Source organism: Molossus molossus, unplaced genomic scaffold (assembly GCF_014108415.1).
Source record: "Molossus molossus isolate mMolMol1 unplaced genomic scaffold, mMolMol1.p scaffold_m16_p_19, whole genome shotgun sequence".
NCBI lineage: Eukaryota > Metazoa > Chordata > Mammalia > Chiroptera > Molossidae > Molossus > Molossus molossus.
The window spans coordinates 43,906,749-43,927,145 of record NW_023425354.1 but is presented as its reverse complement, the minus strand read 5'-3'; the positions used below and the strand labels follow the sequence as shown (position 1 = coordinate 43,927,145).

At 39.2% G+C, this 20,397-nt stretch overlaps 2 protein-coding genes across 2 annotated transcripts in view; both read left to right on the top strand.

Annotated features, from left to right (window-relative positions):
* The window catches only part of LOC118633840 (olfactory receptor 1E5-like), a 58,261-nt gene extending 51,142 nt beyond the window's left edge, over positions 1-7,119 (top strand). The window contains 2 exon segments of the mRNA XM_036267952.1: positions 1,021-1,944; positions 7,099-7,119. Coding sequence (XP_036123845.1) covers positions 1,021-1,944; positions 7,099-7,119 — 945 coding nt within the window.
* Positions 7,120-14,262: 7,143 nt separating this feature from the next.
* On the top strand, positions 14,263-15,207 carry LOC118634325 (olfactory receptor 1E2-like). Its single transcript, XM_036268777.1, has one exon. The coding sequence runs from the start codon at positions 14,263-14,265 to the stop codon at positions 15,205-15,207; it is 945 nt and encodes a 314-aa protein (XP_036124670.1).
* The last annotated feature ends 5,190 nt before the right edge of the window (positions 15,208-20,397 follow it).

Below are 20,397 nucleotides of genomic sequence, written 5' to 3'. Positions count from 1 at the left end.
AGAGGCTGTTCCAATAGTACAGACAAGAAATGATGTAATCCTGGTCTAGGGTAGTGACAGTCGAGGTAAGGAATTGATGAGAAACAGAAAATCTATAGAACTTGTTGACAGACTATATGTTGATGAGAGAAAGGAATGAATGAATGAAAACTCTCAGGTTTATAGTGGAGAACCTGGGTCTCTTTTACTGAGAGTGGGAAATTAGAGGAGGGGGATATGAGAGAGGGTCAGGGTGAGATCATGATCTGCTTAGTTTAAAATGTGTGTGAACCCAGCTGATCTGGCTCTGTGGTTGAGCGTTGACCCATGCACCAAGAGGTGGCCAGTTTGATTCCCAGTCAGGGCACATGCCCAGGTTGTGGGCCCAATCCCCAGTGGGGGGCATGCAGGAGGTGGCCGGTCGATGTTCTTCCTCATTGATGTTTCTACCTCTCCTCCCTCCCTAACATCTCCCTCTCTAACATTAATAAAGAAAAAAAGTTTTAAAGGCGTGTGAAACAGCCAAGGAAAGATAATAATTATGCAAGTGGGTAAAGAGTTTTATAAGTTAGAGAGTAATCTACAACTGAATTTTAAATGGTAATTGAAGCCTTTGGAATTGTTGGTTTTTCCTGGTGGTATATGTGGAATTATAAGAGGACAATATTTAGCAAAGGCCCTGGAACCTCATCTCTTAAGATATCGACAGAGCAGGAGCCAAATACCGTTACTGAGGTTTTCTGGCCAGGCAGGTAAGAGAAAAAGCAATACCTTTGTATGAAATAACCTTTTGTGTCAGAAGCAAATAGATAAGAGTGTTTTAGAAAGGCTGAAATATTATTACTTATTAAAGAGAACTGAAGAAAATAATACATTTTCCCATCACAAACTCTGATTACAGAGTTTTGGGGTATAGAGATCATAATTATTGTGATGAAAGTGAAATACCATATTTTTGCAGACCTTGGAACAGACCATATAGTATAAAATATGTTTATTTTAAATTCAGGTTTCAATGGACACTATTATTTCTTCTTAAAGGTACTTAAAATGTAGATGGAAGGAAGGAATCAAACTACCTTCACAGAGTTTCTTCTTCTGGGATTACTCATCCAATCAGAGCAGAAAAACCTGTCCTATGCCTTGTTCCTGGTCATGTATGTTACCACCGTCCTGGGGAACCTCCTCATCATCGTGCTCATTCTCCTGGACTCCCACCTCCACACACCCATGTATTTGTTCCTCAGCAATTTGTCCTTCTCTGACCTCTGCTTCTCTTCTGTGACCATTCCCAAGTTGCTGCAGAACATGCAGAGCCAAGTCCCGTCCATCCCCTACTCAGGCTGCTTGGCCCAAATGTACTTCTTCCTGTTTTTTGGAGACCTGGAGAGCTTCCTCCTGGTGGCCATGGCCTATGACCGCTACGTGGCCATCTGCTTCCCCCTGCACTACACCACCATCATGAGCCCCAGGCTCTGTCTCTCCCTGGTGGCGCTGTCCTGGGTGCTGACCACATTGCATGCCTTGTTACACACTCTGCTCATGGCCAGGTTGTGTTTTTGTGCCGACAATGTGATCCCCCACTTTTTCTGTGACATGTCTGCTCTGCTGAGGCTGTCCTGCTCTGACACTCAAGTTAATGAGTGGGTGATATTTATCACGGGAGGGCTTATTCTTGTCATCCCATTCCTACTTATCATCATGTCCTATGCACGGATTGTGTTGTCCATCCTCAAGGTCCCTTCTGCTAGAGGTATCCGCAAGGCCTTCTCCACCTGTGGCTCCCACCTGTCTGTGGTGTCACTGTTCTATGGGACAATTATTGCTCTCTATTTATGCCCATCAGCTGATAATTCTACTGTTAAGGAGACGGTCATGGCCGTGATGTACACTGTGGTGACGCCCATGCTGAACCCCTTCATCTATAGCCTGAGGAACAGGGACATGAAGAGAGCCCTTGGAAGAGTCTTTTTCAAAAGGAAAACTTTCTTGTCTGTATGATGGTAAAGCTTAGTGTTTTTGTATAATTTTATTCTTTAGACATATTCATATTAATAATGGTATATTAACTCACACATCTTTTTTTAGTATTGATCTTTTAAAAAAATTTACTTAAACAACATTTCAATAAGTAAAAGAGATGAAGTGGAGGTGCATAGTTAAACTCAGAAAGGGGAGGTCTGTGACCTGTTAGCAAAGCCTTTCTCTTTGTTATTCCAGGTGATCCTGAAGAAGCATCATTTACACACTTTTAACGGATCCATGTGTCTCCAGTTATTAAAGAAGTAATTTATTATGTGTTTTTTTTTAAGGCAAAAATTCTACTTTAAAAATACTTGTCCTCCCAAGTCAATTGAATAAAATTAAAATTTCTCACTTTTTAAAAATTTTATCCTCACCCAAGGACATTTTTCCATTTTTTGTTCAGACAGAATGGGAGGGAGAGAGAGGAAGAGAGAAAGAGAGAGAAACATCGACGTGAAAGGGACACATCGAGTGGCTGCCACCTGCACGACCAACCAGGGCCAGGGATAAACCACAACTGAGGTATGTGCCCTTAGCAGGAACCGAACCTGGGTCTCTCTGGACCGCAGGCTGACGTTCTAACTGCTGAGCCAAACCAGCTAGGGCAAAATTTCTCACTTTCTTGATTACTGCTGCTAAACTAGACTTTTTATTGTTGAATACAAATTCTTAACTTACCTCTTCTTCAGGAAGAGTTCACAATATTTTGTCTCCTAACCCTTAGTTATCTAATTTGTTTTCATTTCATTTGACTTGAAGTTAATGTGAGTGGACTTTCTATCTCTTTTGCTACAATAGTTTAGTTTGTCTTTAGCTGGGAGCTAATTTACATTTAGGGAATCCTAAATGGCCCCCCCTCAGGTATGGGTAAGAAGCCAGAGTATGTTTAATAACAGGCTTACTGTTTACGAGCATCTCACTCTTAATTAGTACTTTGGAACTTATCAACAAATTTTACACCCATGATCTTAATCTACTGTGATGAATCACTCCTTTTGTGGAATCTTATCACCATTTTAAAGATTGAAAAAAAGGAATTTGATGACTTGCCTGGGTCTCAGAGTGCATCTCTGTTGAGCTTATTTAATATTTCAGTATATCGGAATTTAGAGTTTTTCTCATTCCTCCCACCTCAAAAATGAAAGGAGCAGACATTCACTTTTCAAACTGAGCTCCACGCATGACACTGTCTAGGTTTCCAACTTGGGTTCACTTTTCCTCATTCTCCCTCCTAGGTGATGGCATCTAAACCCATGATCGTAACCCTCTCATGTGTTCTTGCCTCTGCATCTCTATCTGCAGTCTAGACCTTCTCCAGTTCTTATTTTTATTTTCATCTTCATGGAAGACATCTCAACTTCAAATACTCTAGGAACACTTTCATCTTAATCTGGAAAGGTGAACTCTTTATATTTCATCCAAGTTTTCTCTGTGTTTTATATTCCATTTTCAGCTTTATTGAGGTAAAATTGATAAAGATTGCACACATTCAAGTACACTTCTTAATAATTTGGACATATACATACACCCATGATATAGCACAACAACCAAGATATTTAAGTATATCCACCACCTCCAAGAATTTCCTGTACTTTTGTGGGCCTTTCTTTTTATTTTTAAGAATGCTTAATATCAGATGTTCATTATATTTTACAAATAAAGGCATCACACTTTCTCATTTCAAACTACAGGGTGGGACAAAAGTAGGTTTACAGATGTGGTTATGAGATATGGAGTTTATTCTTGTATTACTACTTATTAATTATTGTATTGTTTTTCATATGAACATCTGTAAACATACTTTTGCCCTATCCTATATATTATATAACTACAGTAATTAAACCTGGAAGGTATTGAAAATATAGACAATGGAACAGAGTAGAGAACTGAAAAATGTATGTGATCAACTGATCTTTGACAAAGGTGCCAGGAGAAAGGAAAGTCTCTTCAACAAATGGTGCTGGGAAAACTGGACATCTACATGAAAAAGAAAGAAACTGACCCCTATCTTTCACCATACACAAAAATCAACTCAAAATAGATTAAGGACTTAAAGGCAAGACCTGAAATTTTAAAACTCTTTGAAGAAAACATAGGGAGAAAACTTTAAAAAAATGAAATTTATTTGGTAACTTGATTAATAAAATTACATAGGTTTCAAGTGTACCATTCTATGATACATCATCTGTATATGGTATTGTGGACCCACCACTCAAAGTCACATCTTCTATCACCATATATTTGACCCCCTTTACCCTTTCGTAACCCCCAACCCCTTCCCTCTGGTAACCACTATACTGTTGTCTGTGTCTATGAGTTTTAGTTTGTTTTTCTTGTTTGTTCACTTGTTGCTTTCAGTTTTATATTCCACATGTAAGTGAAATCATATGGTTCATAACTTTTTCAGTCTGAGTTATTTTACTTAGTATGATATTCTCAAGGTCCATCCATGTTGTCGCAAATAGTAGTATTTCATCTTATCTTATGACTGAATAGTATTCCATTGTCTATATGTAACACTACTTCTTTATCCAATCCTCTGTCAAAGGACACTTCAATTGTTTCCATTTTTGGCCACTGTGATAATGCTGCAATGAACAAAGGGGTGCATATGTCTTTGGGAATAAATGTTATCAAATTTTGCAGGTAGATGACCAGAAGAGGGGTTACTGGGTCATATGGTAACTCTATTCTTAGTTATTTGATGAGCCTCCATACTGTTTTCCATAGTGGCTGCACCCATTTACATTCCCACCAACAGTGAATGAGAGTTCATTTTTCTCCACATCCTCTCCAATGCTTATTACTTGTCTTGTTGATAATAACCACTCTAATAAGTGTGAGGTGGTATCTCCTTGTACTTTTAATTTGCATTTTCTTAGTAAAGTTGAGCATCTTTTCATATATCTGTTGGCCATTTGTAAGTCTTCTTGGGAGGAGTGTCTCTTGAGGTCTTATGCTCATTTTAAATTGGATTGTTTGTTTGCTGTTGAGTTGTATGAGTTCTTTAAATGTTTTGGATATTAATCCTTTGTCAAAGCTTATATTTGCAACTATGTTCTCCCATTCGGTTGGCTGACTTTTTGTTTTGTTGTTGGTTTCTTTTGCTGTGCAGAAGCTTTTTAGTTTGATATATGCCATTCATTTAGTTTTGCCTCTACTGCCCTTGCCTTTGGATCAAGTTATAAAATCCTCTCTAAGTTTAAGAATAGAATTATCATATGACCCAGCAACCCCTCTACCTGAAAAATTTAAAAACATTTATTCACAAAGATATATGCACCCCTATGTTTACTATAGCATTATTTACAGTAGAACATGGAAACAACCAAAGTGTCCCTTGATAGAGGATTGGATAAAGAAGATGTGGTACAAATATACAATGGAATACTACTCAACCAAAGAAAAGATGAAATATTGCCATTAACGACAACATGGATAAAGCTTGAAAATATCATGCTAAGTGAAATAAGTCAGACAGAAAAAGTCACAAACCATATGATTTGACTCATATGTGGGATATAAAACTGAAAGCAACAAGTGAATAAACAAGAAAAACAAACCAAAACTTGTAGACACAGACATCAGTATGGTGGTTATCAGAGGGAAGAGGTTGGGGGAGTAGTAAAGAGGTTGGTAAAGGGGGTCAAATATATGTTGATAGAAGAAGATTTGACTTTGGGTGGTGGGCACACAATACAATATACAGATGATCTATCATAGAATTGTATACTTGAAACCTATGTAATGTTATTAACCAATGTCACCCCAATACACTTAATTTAAAAAGTAGTAAGTCTAAATCATTATATGAACAAAAAAGAAGAAAAACCTATGATAACAAAAAATTGTATAAGACTTCAAAAAAATCATTTAATTAAAGATATATTCCGGCCCTGGCCAGTTTGGCTCAGCGGTTAGAGCGTTGGCCTGTGGTCTGGAGAGACCCAGGTTCGGTTCCAGCTAAGGGCACGTACCTCGGTTGCAGTTAGTCCCCGGCCCTGGTTGGGTGGTGTGGGTGGCAACCACTTGATGTGTCCCTTTCATGTTGATGTTTCTCTCTCTCTCTCTCTCTCTCCCTCCCACTCTATCTGAACAAAATATATATAAAATGTCCTCAGATGAGGATAAAAAAAAAGAGAGAGAGATATTCCAAACAATATTTCTATTGACATTACTACCAAATGGCCCTTTGCTATTAAAAAGAGACATTTAGCCTGGCCTGTGTGGCTCAGTGGATTGAGCCATCCTCCCATGGACTGAGGGGTCTCGGTTCAATTCCTGGTCAGGGCACATACCTGAGTTTTGTGCTTGAACCCCAGTAGGGGGTGTACAGGAGGCAGCCAATTGATGTTTTTCACTCACTTGGATGTTTCTATCTCTCTCTCTAAATATCAATAAAAACATATTTAAATAAAAGAAAAAGAGGGGAAATTTAGCCACAAAAAAAAGAGAGAGAGAGAGATTATCTCAATAGGTGCGGAAAAATCCTTTGACAGAAAAATTTAACATGAATTTAACCAATATGTGATTAAAACTCTCAGCACACTGGGAATAGGAGATTTTGTCCACCTGATGGAAGAGTGACTTTTAATAAACTATAGCAAACATTATTGTCAATGGTGCAAAATTGAATGCTTTCTCCCTAAAATCAGGAACAAAGTAAAAATGTTTGCTCTCATTGCTGTTATTCAACATTGTACTGGAAGTCCAAGGCAGTGAAAAAGGGAAATAAAAAGTATACAGATTTGAAAGTAAAAAATTTAACCATATCTATTTATAGACAACATAATCGTCTATGTAGAAAATCTCAAAACATGTAAAAAAGAGTTCTAGACCTAACAAGTGAGTTTAGTAATATCATAGGGTACAATGTTAATATATTAAGTTTTTATTCTGTATGTAAATATACAAATATTAACAAATTAAAATGTATATTTATATCAACTAGCAATAAAGATATAGAAAGTGAAAACAACTCTGTAAAGTACCATTTACAATAGAACTAAACAATTAAATACTTAGGTATAAATCTTACACAATATATGCAAAGATACCTTGACAGTCACAAAACACTGATTAAATAACTCATAGGTGATTTCAAGAAATGGATAAATATAACATATTTATGGATTGGAGATTCAACACTATTGTTAAGAAATTTACATTTAAGAAATTAAGAGATTCAATACATTTCCATTAAAATTCCAATGAGGGGTACAAACAGACAATCTGACTATACATTTTATATGTGAAGGCAAGAAACTAAAAAAGCAAAATTGATTTGGAAACAAACAATAAAGTAGGACTCACATTGCCTGGTTTCCAGAGTTACTGTTAAGTTAGGTAATTGTGGTATTAGAGAAAATATAGAAATGTAGAGAGGTACAGAGAATATAGAATAGCATCGAGAGTGCAGAAATAGATCCATTCGTGCATCATCCATTGATCACTAACAAAGATGAAAAGACACTTCAGTGGAAAATAGTCTTTTCAACCATCAGCACTTGAAAGATTGGATTTCCATATGCAAAAAAAGCATCTCAATTCATAGCTCAGACTCTATACAATTCACTCGACATGGGTCAGATACCTAAATATTTTCATGTACTGAGAAAGCTTCCCATCACATCCTGTTTCACGGAGTCAGAGAAGTCCGAGAGCAGGAATTCAGGAGCCTGAGGAGCAGAAATGAGGTGAAGTGCTCTCAGGTGGCATCTTCTAAAGCTGGTTGAAGTCCATGCAGAGTGGGTCACTGCAGCTGCGGCTGGAACAAGAGATCAGGCGGAGAGACTTGAAAATGGTGCACAAGAAGTGTCTCAGACGGTTCTCAAGGCAGAAGTGCGTATAACAATGGTTTAATTAAATTAGAAGTTGAGCCTGCCACTTGGACATTTCGCAGTTCATATGTGAGTCTGTGGAGGGCGGCTGAGCCAAGGACTCTTGTTGATGGTGCGGCCATGGCAAGGCCCATTCAGAAACATTCTGTGCCACAGGAAGAATGTGTTGGCAGCCTCGACCTTGAGCTCAGATGCCAGGGGAAACATCTCTTGTCTGGAGACCATGAAGCTTTCGAACTTCCCCTCTTTTCTCATGCTGTGTAACAAACATGCTGAACCAGCTCTGGGTCCCTGTTCCTCCACCCCAGAACAGAGTCCCACCTGCCCTGGCTTTTCTCTGTAGAATCTCCTGTCGCCCCTCCTCAGGTCTGGTTTGACTGGCTGCTCAGGTTGCGGCGTGAATCGATAGACAAAGAGCAGGACTGCCGTCTGCCGAGCGTGGTCATACTGACTACCAAGGGAAACCGAAGTTACCCTGCACAGCTGGAGCAGAGAGCACCATCTGAAATTCTGGGATATTCTTTGGATATTATTTTCATGTATAATAATAAATGTTAATGAAAACTCTGAGAACCTAATAAAGGCAGGAATAGCAGGGATGCAGGTTCCATAAGAATGAAGGTTTGGGCCCTGGCCGGTTTGGCTCAGCGGTTGGAGCGTCGGCCTGCGGTCCGGAAGACCCGGGTTCGGTTCCCACTAAGGGCACGTACCTCGGTTGCAGTTTGTTCCCGGCCCTGGTTGGTCGTGCGGGTGGCAGCCACTCGATGTGTCCCTTCACGTCGATGTTTCTCTCTCTCTCTCTCTTCCTCTCTCTCCCTCCCACTCTATCTGAACAAAAAAAAAAAAGGAAAAATGTCCTCAGGTGAGGATTAAAAAAAAAAAAGAATGAAGGTTTGCAAAGAACTAATATGCATATATGCATAACCAGTGGATACAGACAACAAACTGGTCAAGGTGGGTGGGGTCAAGAGCCGGGAGGAGGGTGTCAAGGGGGAAAAAGGAGGAACATCTGTTATAAAAAAAAAAACTAAAAAACTAAATTGAATAAATAAATTGAAAAAAAAAAAAGAAAAAAAAGAACGTTTGCTTAACATCACTATGTGAAGGACCCCAGCCAGCTGAGGTGATGGTCAAAGAGAATATGGAATGTGTGGTGACAGAAGGAGGTATAAACGTCAACCACAGTCCTGTGATCAATTGCAACATAAGAAAGAACTGGAGGTTAGGAGTTAATGTGACACCTATGTAGAGTAGAAGAGATTATGGTGGTGGCAGGTTTTAAAATGTTTTCTTAAAGAAGTAAGGAGATGGCCCTGGCCGGTTTGGCTCAGCGGTTAGAGCGTCGGCCTGCGGTCCTGAGAGACCCGGGTTCGGTTCCTGCTAAGGGCGCGTACCTCGGTTGCAGTTTGTCCCCAGCCCTGGTGGTTGTGCGGGTGGCAGCCACTCGATGTGTTCCTTTCACATTGATGTTTCTCTCTCTCTCTCTGTTCCTCTCTCTCCCTCCCACTCTACCTGAACAAAAAATGGAAAAATGTCCTCGGGTGAGGATAAAAAAAAAAAAAAAAAGAAGTAAGGAGATAGAAGTGCCTCAGTAGGATTCAGTCTAGATTTCCTTTTTGATCTCAGGCTGAAGAAGATGGAATATGATCTGTCAGAGTTTATCTTTCCTCCTACTCCAGTCTTTTCCATATACATGCATAAGGTTGGGTCATAGAGATCCGATCCTTGTCAGCTGCAGATGTATCTCTCCCCTAGCGTATGTTTATGGGGAACTGGGTTGTAGTGAGAGATTCTACCACCCCGAGAATCTTTGCAAAACATGTATCTTTCATGTCACTTTGCTCAAGGAACACTGATTGCTTCTAGTTTTCCACCAGGTAAAGCATTGTACACGCCTACTAGTTTTTACAGCTTCTCCAGCCATTTTCCTTCACCTCTGAAAATGTAGGCTCCAGTCCCACAAGCCTGCTGTCCACTGAACAGATAGTGTTTAAGCACCTGTGCATGAGTTTGTCTCCATCCTCCCCTCCCCCACAAGCACAGTCTGGTGTGATCAGTGGCTATAACCAGTCACTGTTCCAGAACTCTGAGAGCATTGCCCTAGAGCAGTCCTGGGTAATTACTTTGTCTTTAATGAGTTCCTCCAGGATCTAGCCTCCTCTGGGACTTAGGGCCCTTTTGGCCACTGACGTGTAGAATGGGAGAGGTGAGAAGGGATGTTGAAGCACAGGTGATGAATACAAGAGGCTGTTACTTCACATGCCTTAGTGAATAAAGGGGACCAGGAGCTCAGGCCAGGGTCCTGGATTCACCCTCAGACAGGCTGGTTAATTTGGGCAGAGGATGAATGAGTTGGTCCCTTAGGGTCCTTCTAAGCGGAGGGTCTGATGTCTCAGGTTGTGTGATATTCTGCAGGGGAGTTTTTAGGTATGATGACCCTCTTTTCTCAACCTTTAATGTACACTAGTTATATTCTTTTTAAAATTAGTAATAGCATTCATAAATACTCCTTCCTATGGAATAATGACAGCTTTTGAGGTAGGCTTTAATGTAATAGTTCTAGCCCTTGCTTTATTTTGGAATCACTTTGAGCTTTAAAAGCCATGGCACAAAACCTGTCTTAGGTATTGTGATTTAATTTGTCCTTGGGAAGCCAGTGATATTTATTTATTTATTTATTATTATTATTATTTTTTTATTTATTTATATTTTTTAAATCCTTACCCGAGGTTATTTTTCCCTGTTTATCATCAGATCTGAGCTAAGAGTTGGAGGGAGGGAAGAAGGGAGAGAGAAACATCGATGGGAGAGAGACACATCGACTGGTTGCCTCCTACACGACCCAACCAGGGCTGGGGATGAACTGCAACTGAGGAACGTGCCCTTGACTGGAATAGAACCCGAGACTCATTGGTCCGCAGGCCAACACTCTAACAGCTGAGCCAAGCCGGCCAGGGCTGATCTTTATTTTTAATAACATGATATATACTTGCAGCTCACTGTGTCATTCCTGAACAAGAATGGGCGTCACCAGAGTGCTAATTTAAAAAGTAGCCGTTTTTCTGCTGAATCAGGATCTGTGTTTTACTAGAACTCCTGGGTGATTTGCATGGCCATTGATTTCAGAAGCACTTTCCTAGGTGATTTTCATGTGCAGTTCACGCTGAGAACTATGGACTTAACGGGTGAACAGATGAGAGGCTCATTGCTCATCGTTGGTGGCATGGGCAAGTTCTGTCTCCTGTTTGTCATCTCCAGTCATACTATTGTCACAAGAGTCAGATCCCATTAATTTATCTGGGAAACAAAATTCAGAGAAGCTAGGAGTATGATTTTCCCTGGATGTTTTCCTTCACTGTATTGACAGTACATAGTGTCCAAGAGTAAAAACTGTTAATGGGGTTGGATCAAAGAGCATCAAGGGGTGAAAATCCCAGCACCTGGCTTCAGTGATGTGTTTACTGAAGGAGCTTCCCACATCTCTTAGTTCTTCTCCTCTGCTTTCTTTGTCTGCTTCGAGATGCTCCAGAGAAATAGAACCAATGGGAGATTATCTGTTTGACTATCTTTCTATTATCTATCTATCTATCTATCTATCATCATCTCATCTATCTATCTATCTATCATCATCTGTCTATCTAATCTATCATCTATCTATCAACTATCTGCATAGCTATATATCTATTATTTTTGTCATCTGTATCAGTGACAAGAGTAGTGAATGTGAGGTACCTTAACATTTCTATGGACACAAAATTACAGTAATAAAATGCCGTACTTAATGCTAAACGATTGAGGCTAGAGACTTCTTGCTCTAGGAAAATTTAGTAGGAGTAGTGACTCTTACTTAAAAGGACTTCTGCTGCCTTTAAAGTTGTAGGCATGCATGTCTCAGCCTGAAGCACTCTCAATACATATTCATGAAACATTAGCAACATCAAGGCATGGTGCCAGGTGCAGTCCTGAGCAGACATGGCCTCTCCTGCATGGATCTTACGACCTGGTGGGGAAGACAGCCCTACACAAATGATGCCCATGGCACTGAGTGCTGTGGGGACAGCACAGTGTGCTGGGAAGCATGGCAGTGGCTCCTCGCCTGGTCTGGGGAGACGGGAAGGTTTAGCTGAGTAAGTGACATGTTACACACCTGGAGAATCGGTAAGGGCAAGCCAGGTGAAGAGGGAGCAGGGGAGGAAAATATTAGGCAAGCACAAACAGCTGGAGGCCAGAAATGGTTACATTTAGGTCCAGCATTGCTGGAGAGAGTGGTGTGCGTGCAATGGTGCGGCCGATGAGGCTGTGGTGGTAGAAAGGTTCCGGCTGTGAGCACTTTTAAATCTAAATATAGTTGGTATAAAATATTGCATTTGCTTCATGTGCACAATATACTGATTTGACATTTATATACCTTACAATGGGATCACCACACTAAGTCTAGTAAGCATCTGTCACCATGCATCGTTATCCTAATGTTATTGACTATATTCCCCTTTATTGGATGGGTCAAAAAGATGAAGCATTTTCTAAAAGGAATTTTTCCTTAAGAACAATGAGGATTCATGAAGACCTGAGGGAGCATGATGATCAGATTTTCACCTTAAAATGCCACAGTGAGACTGAAAGGTTTTGACGAGGAAGGTTCCAACATGGAAGCAGGGACATGAATTAGGAGCCTGTTTCAGTTAGTATAAACAAGATTTGAGGTCAGGTGGTTGAGGGTCCTGAAAGTTGAGATAAGGAGTGATTGAATGAGAACTGAGTGGAAGAATCTATCAGCCTTGCTGACAGACTGAATGCTGCTGATGAGAGAAACATGGGAATGAAAGAAGACTCCCAGGTTTCTGACTGCAGAGCCCAGAACTCTTTCAATGAGATGTGGGAAGTTAGAGGAGGAGAAGGAGATTGGAAGGAGGCGCAGGGTGAGATCCTGATTTTCTTTCTGGGTCTGTTGAGCTTAAAATGCCTGTGATACATCCAAGGGATGATCATCCTAAAGCAACAGAGTGTACTGTTTTACAGGTTAGAGAGAAATCTACATCTGAGGTTTAAATGGTAACCAAAGCCTTTGAAATAGATCAATTCTTTTCTTGGTAACATATGTAGAATTATAAGAGAACGTTGTTTAGGAGAAAGTCCCAAGGACCACCATTATGTAAGATTTTGACTGGAGACAATTATAGTTACTGAGGCTGTCTGGCATGGCAGGTATGAGGAAAATTGATACATTATGTGTCTCAGAAACTAATGTTCCAGAGTGTTTTAGAAAAGTTGGAACATTTATTTTGTTTTATTTTATTTTATTTTATTTTATTTTATCATCGAGAGTATTACAGATGTTCTTCATTTCCTCAATTTTCCCCCTTCCACCCATCTTCCACCTCATCCCAGACCTTTACCCGTGTGTTGTCTGTGTCCATGGGCTATGCTTATATGCATATACATTCTTTGATTGGTCTCTTCCCACTCCCTCTCACCTTCCCTTTGAAACCTGTTAGTCTCTTTCATGCTTCTATGTCTGTGAATCCATTTTGTTCATCAGTTTATTTTGTTCCTTAGATTCCACATATAAGTGAGATCATGTGATACTTGTCTTTCTCTGACTGGCTTATTTCACTTCGTATAATAATCTCCAGGTCCATCCATGCTGTCTCAAAAGGTAAGAGAGCCTTCTCTTTTACGGCTGCATAGTGTTCCATTGTGTAAATGTACCACAGCCCTTTTATCCCCTCGTCTACTGATGGGCACTTGGGTTGTTTCCAGATCTTAGCTATTGTAAATAATGCTGCTTTGATCATATGAGTGCATAACTTCTTTCTGATTGGTGTTTAGGATTCTTAGGATATAGTCCTAGAAGTGGGATTGCTGGATCAAAAAGCAGTTCCATTTTAAATTTGTTGAAGAAACTCCATATTATTTTCCACAGTGGTGGCACCAGTCTGCATTCCCACCAGCAGTGTACTAGAGTCCTTTTTTCTCCACATTCTCGCCAGCACTTGTCATTTGTTGATTTGTTGATGGCCGCCATTCTGACATGTGTGAAGTGATAATTGCATCTTTCTGATGATTAGTGACGGTGAGCATTGTTACATATGTCCATTAGCCATCTGTATATCTTCTTTGGAGAAGTGTGTATTTAGGGCCTTGCCCATTTTAAAAAATTGGATGGTTTGTCTTCCTCTTGTTGAGTAAATGTTGAAACAGTATGTATTAAAGAGAAGTAAAAAATCAGCCATTTTTTTTAACATAGAGGTTCTGATTATAGAGATTCAGAGAATAGAGATTGTAGTTATTGTGAAAAGGTGATGTAAAGTATATTTGTAGAGTGCCTAAAACACCATGTATCATAGAAATGTGTTCATTTTTTAATTCAGGTGTTAATGCACATTATTATTTCTTCCTAAATATACTAGAGACAGATATGACAGGAGAGAATCAAACTGTCATCACAGAGTTCCTTCTTCTGGGACTGCCCATCAAGTCTGAGCAGAAAAACCTGGTCTATGCCCTGTTCCTGGCCATGTATGTTACCACCGTTCTGGGCAACCTCCTCATCATCATGCTCATTCACCTGGACTCCCACCTCCACACGCCCATGTACTTCTTTCTCAGCAATTTGTCCTTCTCTGACCTCTGCTTTTCCTCTGTCACAATGCCCAAGTTGCTGCAGAACATGAAGAGCCAAGTTCCGTCCATCCCCTACTCAGGCTGCCTGGCCCAAATGTACTTCTTCCTGTTTTTTGGAGACCTGGAGAGCTTTCTTCTGGTGGCCATGGCCTATGACCGCTACGTGGCCATCTGCTTCCCCCTGCACTACACCACCATCATGAGCCCCAGGGTCTGTCTCTCCCTGGTGGCGCTGTCCTGGGTGCTGACCACGTTGCATGCCTTGTTACACACTCTGCTCACGGCCAGGTTGTGTTTTTGTGCCGACAATGTGATCCCACATTTTTTCTGTGACTTGTCTGCTCTGCTGAGGCTGTCCTGCTCTGACATCCAAATTAATGAGTGGGTGATATTTACCATCGGAGGGCTCATTGTCATTATCCCGTTCCTACTTATCATCATGTCCTATGCACGGATTGTGTTGTCTGTCCTCAAGGTCCCTTCTGCTAGAGGTATCCGCAAGGCCTTCTCCACCTGTGGCTCCCACCTGTTTGTGGTGTCACTGTTTTTTGGGACAATTATTGCTCTCTATTTATGCCCATCAGCTGATAATTCCACTGTTAAGGAGACGGTCATGGCTGTGATGTACACTGTGGTGACACCCATGCTGAACCCCTTCATCTACAGCCTGAGGAACAGAGATATGAAGGGAGCCCTGGGAAGAGTCTTTTGTAAAAAGATATTTTCTTGTTATCTATGAATGTTTTACATAATTTTTTCAGCAAATATTTTAATATTGAACTATTATTCCAGATATTTTCCCTATCATATTAACTTCAGTTAAAGTGACATGATACACAATTGTTTAGTATGTAAAAAGTGATTAATAGAAACTGCACAGAGGGACCTTGTGACAACCTTTGTCTTCCCCAGGGGGCCTTGGACAACATAACTAAAAAATTTAATTAATTAGTGAAGCTTACTGTTTTAAGTGTTCTTCATTTCTTTCATTCTTAACTAATTCATTACAGGATATTATTTTTAAAATCGGAACTGTGATTTGATTGTGGTATTATTTTAAAATAATTCTCTATACTCTTAGGTCAGTACTAAATATGATACAAATACATTAGCTTCCCAGCCTTCCATAAAATGCCTCCTACAGACCTTGCTGTGCCAAGTTCAGAGTTTACCTGTAACCACTTTTCCGCTCTGATTTATTTTTATGTCTACCTTGTGTTTTCTGACCTGAAAACGATCTTTTGAACCTCTCTTCTACAAGAGTAACTTTTGTCTTTACATGGGAATAATGCATTTTAGGGGCCTTAAAATTTATTTCTCCAGGAATGGGGGAGAAGATAGAAAGGTGGTATAAAAATCAGAGTGGAAGGATGCTTCTCTTCTGTTTGGTAGTTTGGACTTCTTCATAAAAGAACTTTATATCTTTATTTTTCCCTTATGACAATTCTAAGGAATTATAGAAGATATTATAACTAATTCACAGACTGAAAAATATAACATTCAGTTACTTGCTAATCATACAGTGTGTTAATTGTTGAGTCTATGTAAGATCCCAGACTATGTTATTCTATGGGTTCTTTTTGTTTTATTTAACTCCAACAAGAAAGGGAATGAATAGTCATTAAAACAAACAAACAAACAAACAAACAAACAAACAAACAAAAAGACACTTTGCAAGACTGGTGTGGCTCAGTGGTTGAGCATCGACCCATGCATTAAAAGGTTGTCGGTTGAATTTTTGGTCAGGGCACATGCCCAGGTTGTGGGCCAAATCCCCAGTAGGGGACATGCAGGAGGCAGCCAATCGATGTTCTCCTTGTTGATGTTTCTATCTCTCTCTTCCTCTCCCTTCTTCTCTCTCTAAAATCAATAAAAAAAAAATTAAAAACAAAATAGAAAACACCTCTTAGCTCCATTTGTGGAATGGATTGGGTTTCCAACCTTCTGTGTATCCTTAGTTGTGCCCTCTTAGTGATGGCATCCACACCCACCACTTTAATCCTCGCGTATATTCTGTGACCTCTACACCTGTCTCTGTAGCCCAGACCTTTCTCCAGAGCTCCCAGCTGTTATTCTCATCTGCACAGTGGATGTCTCCACTGGAGGGTCTATGAGCAGTTCAATCTCTACATGCACGACATTAAACTCTTTATGTTCTCCCAAGTCTACTCTTTGTCCTTGATTTTTAAATTAAATTTATTGGGGTGACATTGTTTAATAGGACCATATAGGTTTTAAGTGTACATTTCTATGATACATGATATGTATATTGCATTGTGTGTCCACCACCCAAAGTCAAAACATCTTCCATCACCAAATATTTGTCCCCCCACACCACTCCCTTCTCTCTGGTAACCACCATACTGTTATCTGTGCCTATGAGTTTCAGATTTATATCCCACATATGAGTGAAATCATATGGTTCTTAACTTTTTCTGACTTATTTCACTTAGCATAATATTCTCAAGGTCCATCCATGTTATTGCAAATGGCAGTAATTCATCTTTTCTTATGGCTGAGTAGTGTTCCAATGCATGTTTGTACCACATCTTTGCTATCCAGTCCTCTATTGAAGGACACTTTAGTTGTCTCCATGACTTGGCCACTGTGAATAATGCTCCAGTGAATATCAGAGTGCATATATCTATGCAGAAAAAATGTTTTTGTGTTACTTGGGTAGATACCCAGGAGAAGGATTGGTGGTCATATAGTAACTCTAGCCTTAAGTTCTTTGAGGAACTGCCAGATTTCCATAGTGGCTATTCCAGTTTACATTCCACCAGCAGTGAATGACTGTCCCCTTTTCTCCACAACCTCTCCAACACTTGTTATTACTTGTCTCGTTGATAATAGTCATTTTAACAGGTGCGAGGTGGCAATTCATTGTAGTTTAGATTTGTATTTCCCTAACAGGGAAGTTGAACAGCTTTTCATATACCTATTGTCCATTTCTATATCTTCTTGGGAGACGTGTCTGTTCAGGTCTTCTGCCCATTTTTTTTTCTTTTTAATCCTGACTTGAGGACATTTTTGCTTTTATCTTCAGATAGAGCAGAAGGGGGGGGCGGACTATCAATGTGAGAGAGACACAAAAAGTAGCTGCCACCCACACGACCCCAACTGCAGACAGGGACAAACTGCAACCGAGGTAAGTGCCCTTAGTGGGAACTGAACCTGGAACTCTCTGGTCCGTGGGCCGACACTCTAACCACTGAACAAAACCGGCCAGGGCCTTCTGCCCATTTTTTAATTGAATTGTTTGTTTGCTGTTGCATTGTATGAATTCTTTATATATTTTGGATATTAACCCCCTATCGGAGCTGTTGTTTGCAAATATCATCTCCTGTTCAATTGGTTGCCATTTTGTTTTGTGGTAAGTTTCTTTTGCTCTGCAGAAGCTTTTTGGTTTAATATAGTCCCATTCATTTATTTTTGCCTTTACTTCTCTTGACTTTGGGGACAAATTATTAAAATGTGCTCTACAACCAAGGTCCATAAGTTTAGTACCTATGTTTTCTTCTATGTAATTTACTGTTTCAAGTCTTATATTTAGGTTCTCGATTAATTTTGAATTAATGTTTGCACATGGGGACAACTGAAATCTAGTTTTTTTCTTTTTCCTGTAGCTTCCCAATTTTCCCAGCACCACTTATTGAAGAAGATATCTTTACTTCATTTGTTTTTTGCTCCCTTGTCAGATATTATTTGCCCATATACATATGGTTTTACTTCTGGGCTGTCAATTGTTTTTTCATTGGTCTGTGTGTCTGTTTTTCTGTCAATATTATACTATTTTGATCATCACATTTCTGTAGTATAATTTGAAGTCAGGTAGTGTGATACTTCCGACTTTGTTCTTTTTTCTCAGGATTACTTTGGCTATTTGGGTCTTTTGTAGTTCCATACATATCTGATGATTTTTTTGTTCTATGTCATTGAAAAAATAACATTGGGATTTTTATGGGGCTTGCATTAAATCTGTACATTGCTTTGGGTAATATGACCATTTAAACTATGTTGATTCTTCCTATCCATGAACACGGAATATCTTTCCATTTCATTGTGTCTTTTTCAATCTCTTTTAATAATGCTTTGTAGTTTTCAGTTTATAGGTTCTTTACATACTTTTAAAGGTGATTCCTAGGTATTTTATTCTTTTGGTTGCAATTGCAAAAGCTTTTTTTTTTTTAATTTTTTTCTGAAGTTAATATATAGGAAAGTATTGGATTTTTGTACATTGATTTTGTATCCTTCAACTTTCCTGTATTTGTTTATTATTTCTAATAGTATTTTGATGGAGTCATTAGGGTTTTCTATATACAGAATTATGTCATCTGCAAAAAGCAACATTTTTACATCTTTCTTCTCAATATGGATGCCTTTTATTTCTTTCTCTTGCCTCATTCCTCGGGCTAGGACTATGGGAACTATTTTGCATAAGAATGGTGAGGGTGAGCATTCTTGTCTTGTTCCTGATTTTAGAGGAAAGACTTTCAGGTTTCTACCATTGAATATGATATTGGCTGCCCTGACTGGTTAGGCTCAGCAGTTAGAGCATTGGCCCATGAACCAAAGAGTCGCAGGTTCAATTCCAGTCAAGGTCATGTACTTTGCTTGTGGATTGGTCCCTGGGCCTGGTTGGGTTGTGTGGGAAGCAGTCAGTATGTCTCTCTCACATCAATGTTTCTCTCTGTCTCCCTCTCTCTCTCTCTCTCCTCTTTCCTCCCATTCTATCTGAAGATAAATAGAAAAATATCCCCAGGTGGACATTTTTTAAAAAAGAATATGCTATTGGCTGAAGGTTTGTTATATATGGCCTTTATTATGTTGAGATACTTTTCTATACCTATTTTATTGAGTATTTAATCATAAATGGATATTGTATCTTATCAAATGCTTTTTCTGCATCTATTGATATTACATGATCTTTTTCTTTGTTTGGTTAATGTGGTGTATTACATTGATTTTCATGTGTTGAATCATCTTGTTTCCCTGGAATGAACCCCACGTGATCATGATGTATTATTATTTTTTAATGTATTGCTGTATTCAATCGGCTAGTCTTTTGTTTTGGATTTTTGCATTTGTATTCATTAGAGATATTGGTCTGTAGTCTTCTCTTTGTGTATTATCCTTGTCAGGTTTTGGTATGAGGGTTATGTTGGCCTGATAAAACATGTTAGGAAGTATTTCCTCTTCTTCAATTTTTTGGAAAAGTTTCAGAAGAATAAATATCAAATCTTCTAATGTTTGGTAGAATTCACTAGTGAAGCCATCTGGTTCTGTACTTTTACTTTTGGGGAGGTTTTTGATGGTTGTTTAAATTGCCTCACTGTTGATCGGTATATTTAGATTTTCCAGTTTTTCATGATTTAGTCTAGAAATGTAATATATTTCTTAAAAATTCTCCACTTCTTCTAGGTTGGTGGCATACAATCTTTCATAGTATTCTAGTACGATCCTTTGTATATCTGATGTCTGTGATGACTTCTCTTTCATTTCTGATTTTGTTTGTATGGGTCTTTTCTCTTTTTTTCCTTAATGAGTCTAGCCAGGGGTTTGTCAATTTAATCTCTTCAAAGAACCAGCTCTTTGTTATATTAATTTTTTGTATAGTCTTTTTGTTCTCTATTTAATTCAATTCTGTTCTAATTTTTATTACTTCCTTTCTTCTGCTGAGTTTGGGTTGCTTTTGTTCTTCATTTTTTAGTTCTTTAAGCTGTAATGTTAGGTTGTTTACTTGGGATTGCTCTTGTTTCTTCAGATAGGCCGGAAATGATATAAACTCCCCTCTTATTACTGCTTTCAATGCACCCAGTAGTTTTGATATATCGTATTATCATTCCCACTTGTCTCTATATCTTTTAATCTCACTTTTCCCCCTTTATTGATTTTTAGAGAGTGAGGAAGGGAAAGGGAGAAATAGATA

What these genes read in the sequence shown, in the direction of transcription:
- LOC118634325 (XM_036268777.1), top strand. Translation starts at nt 14,263, where the DNA reads ATGACAGGAGAGAATCAAACTGTCATCACAGAGTTCCTTCTTCTGGGA.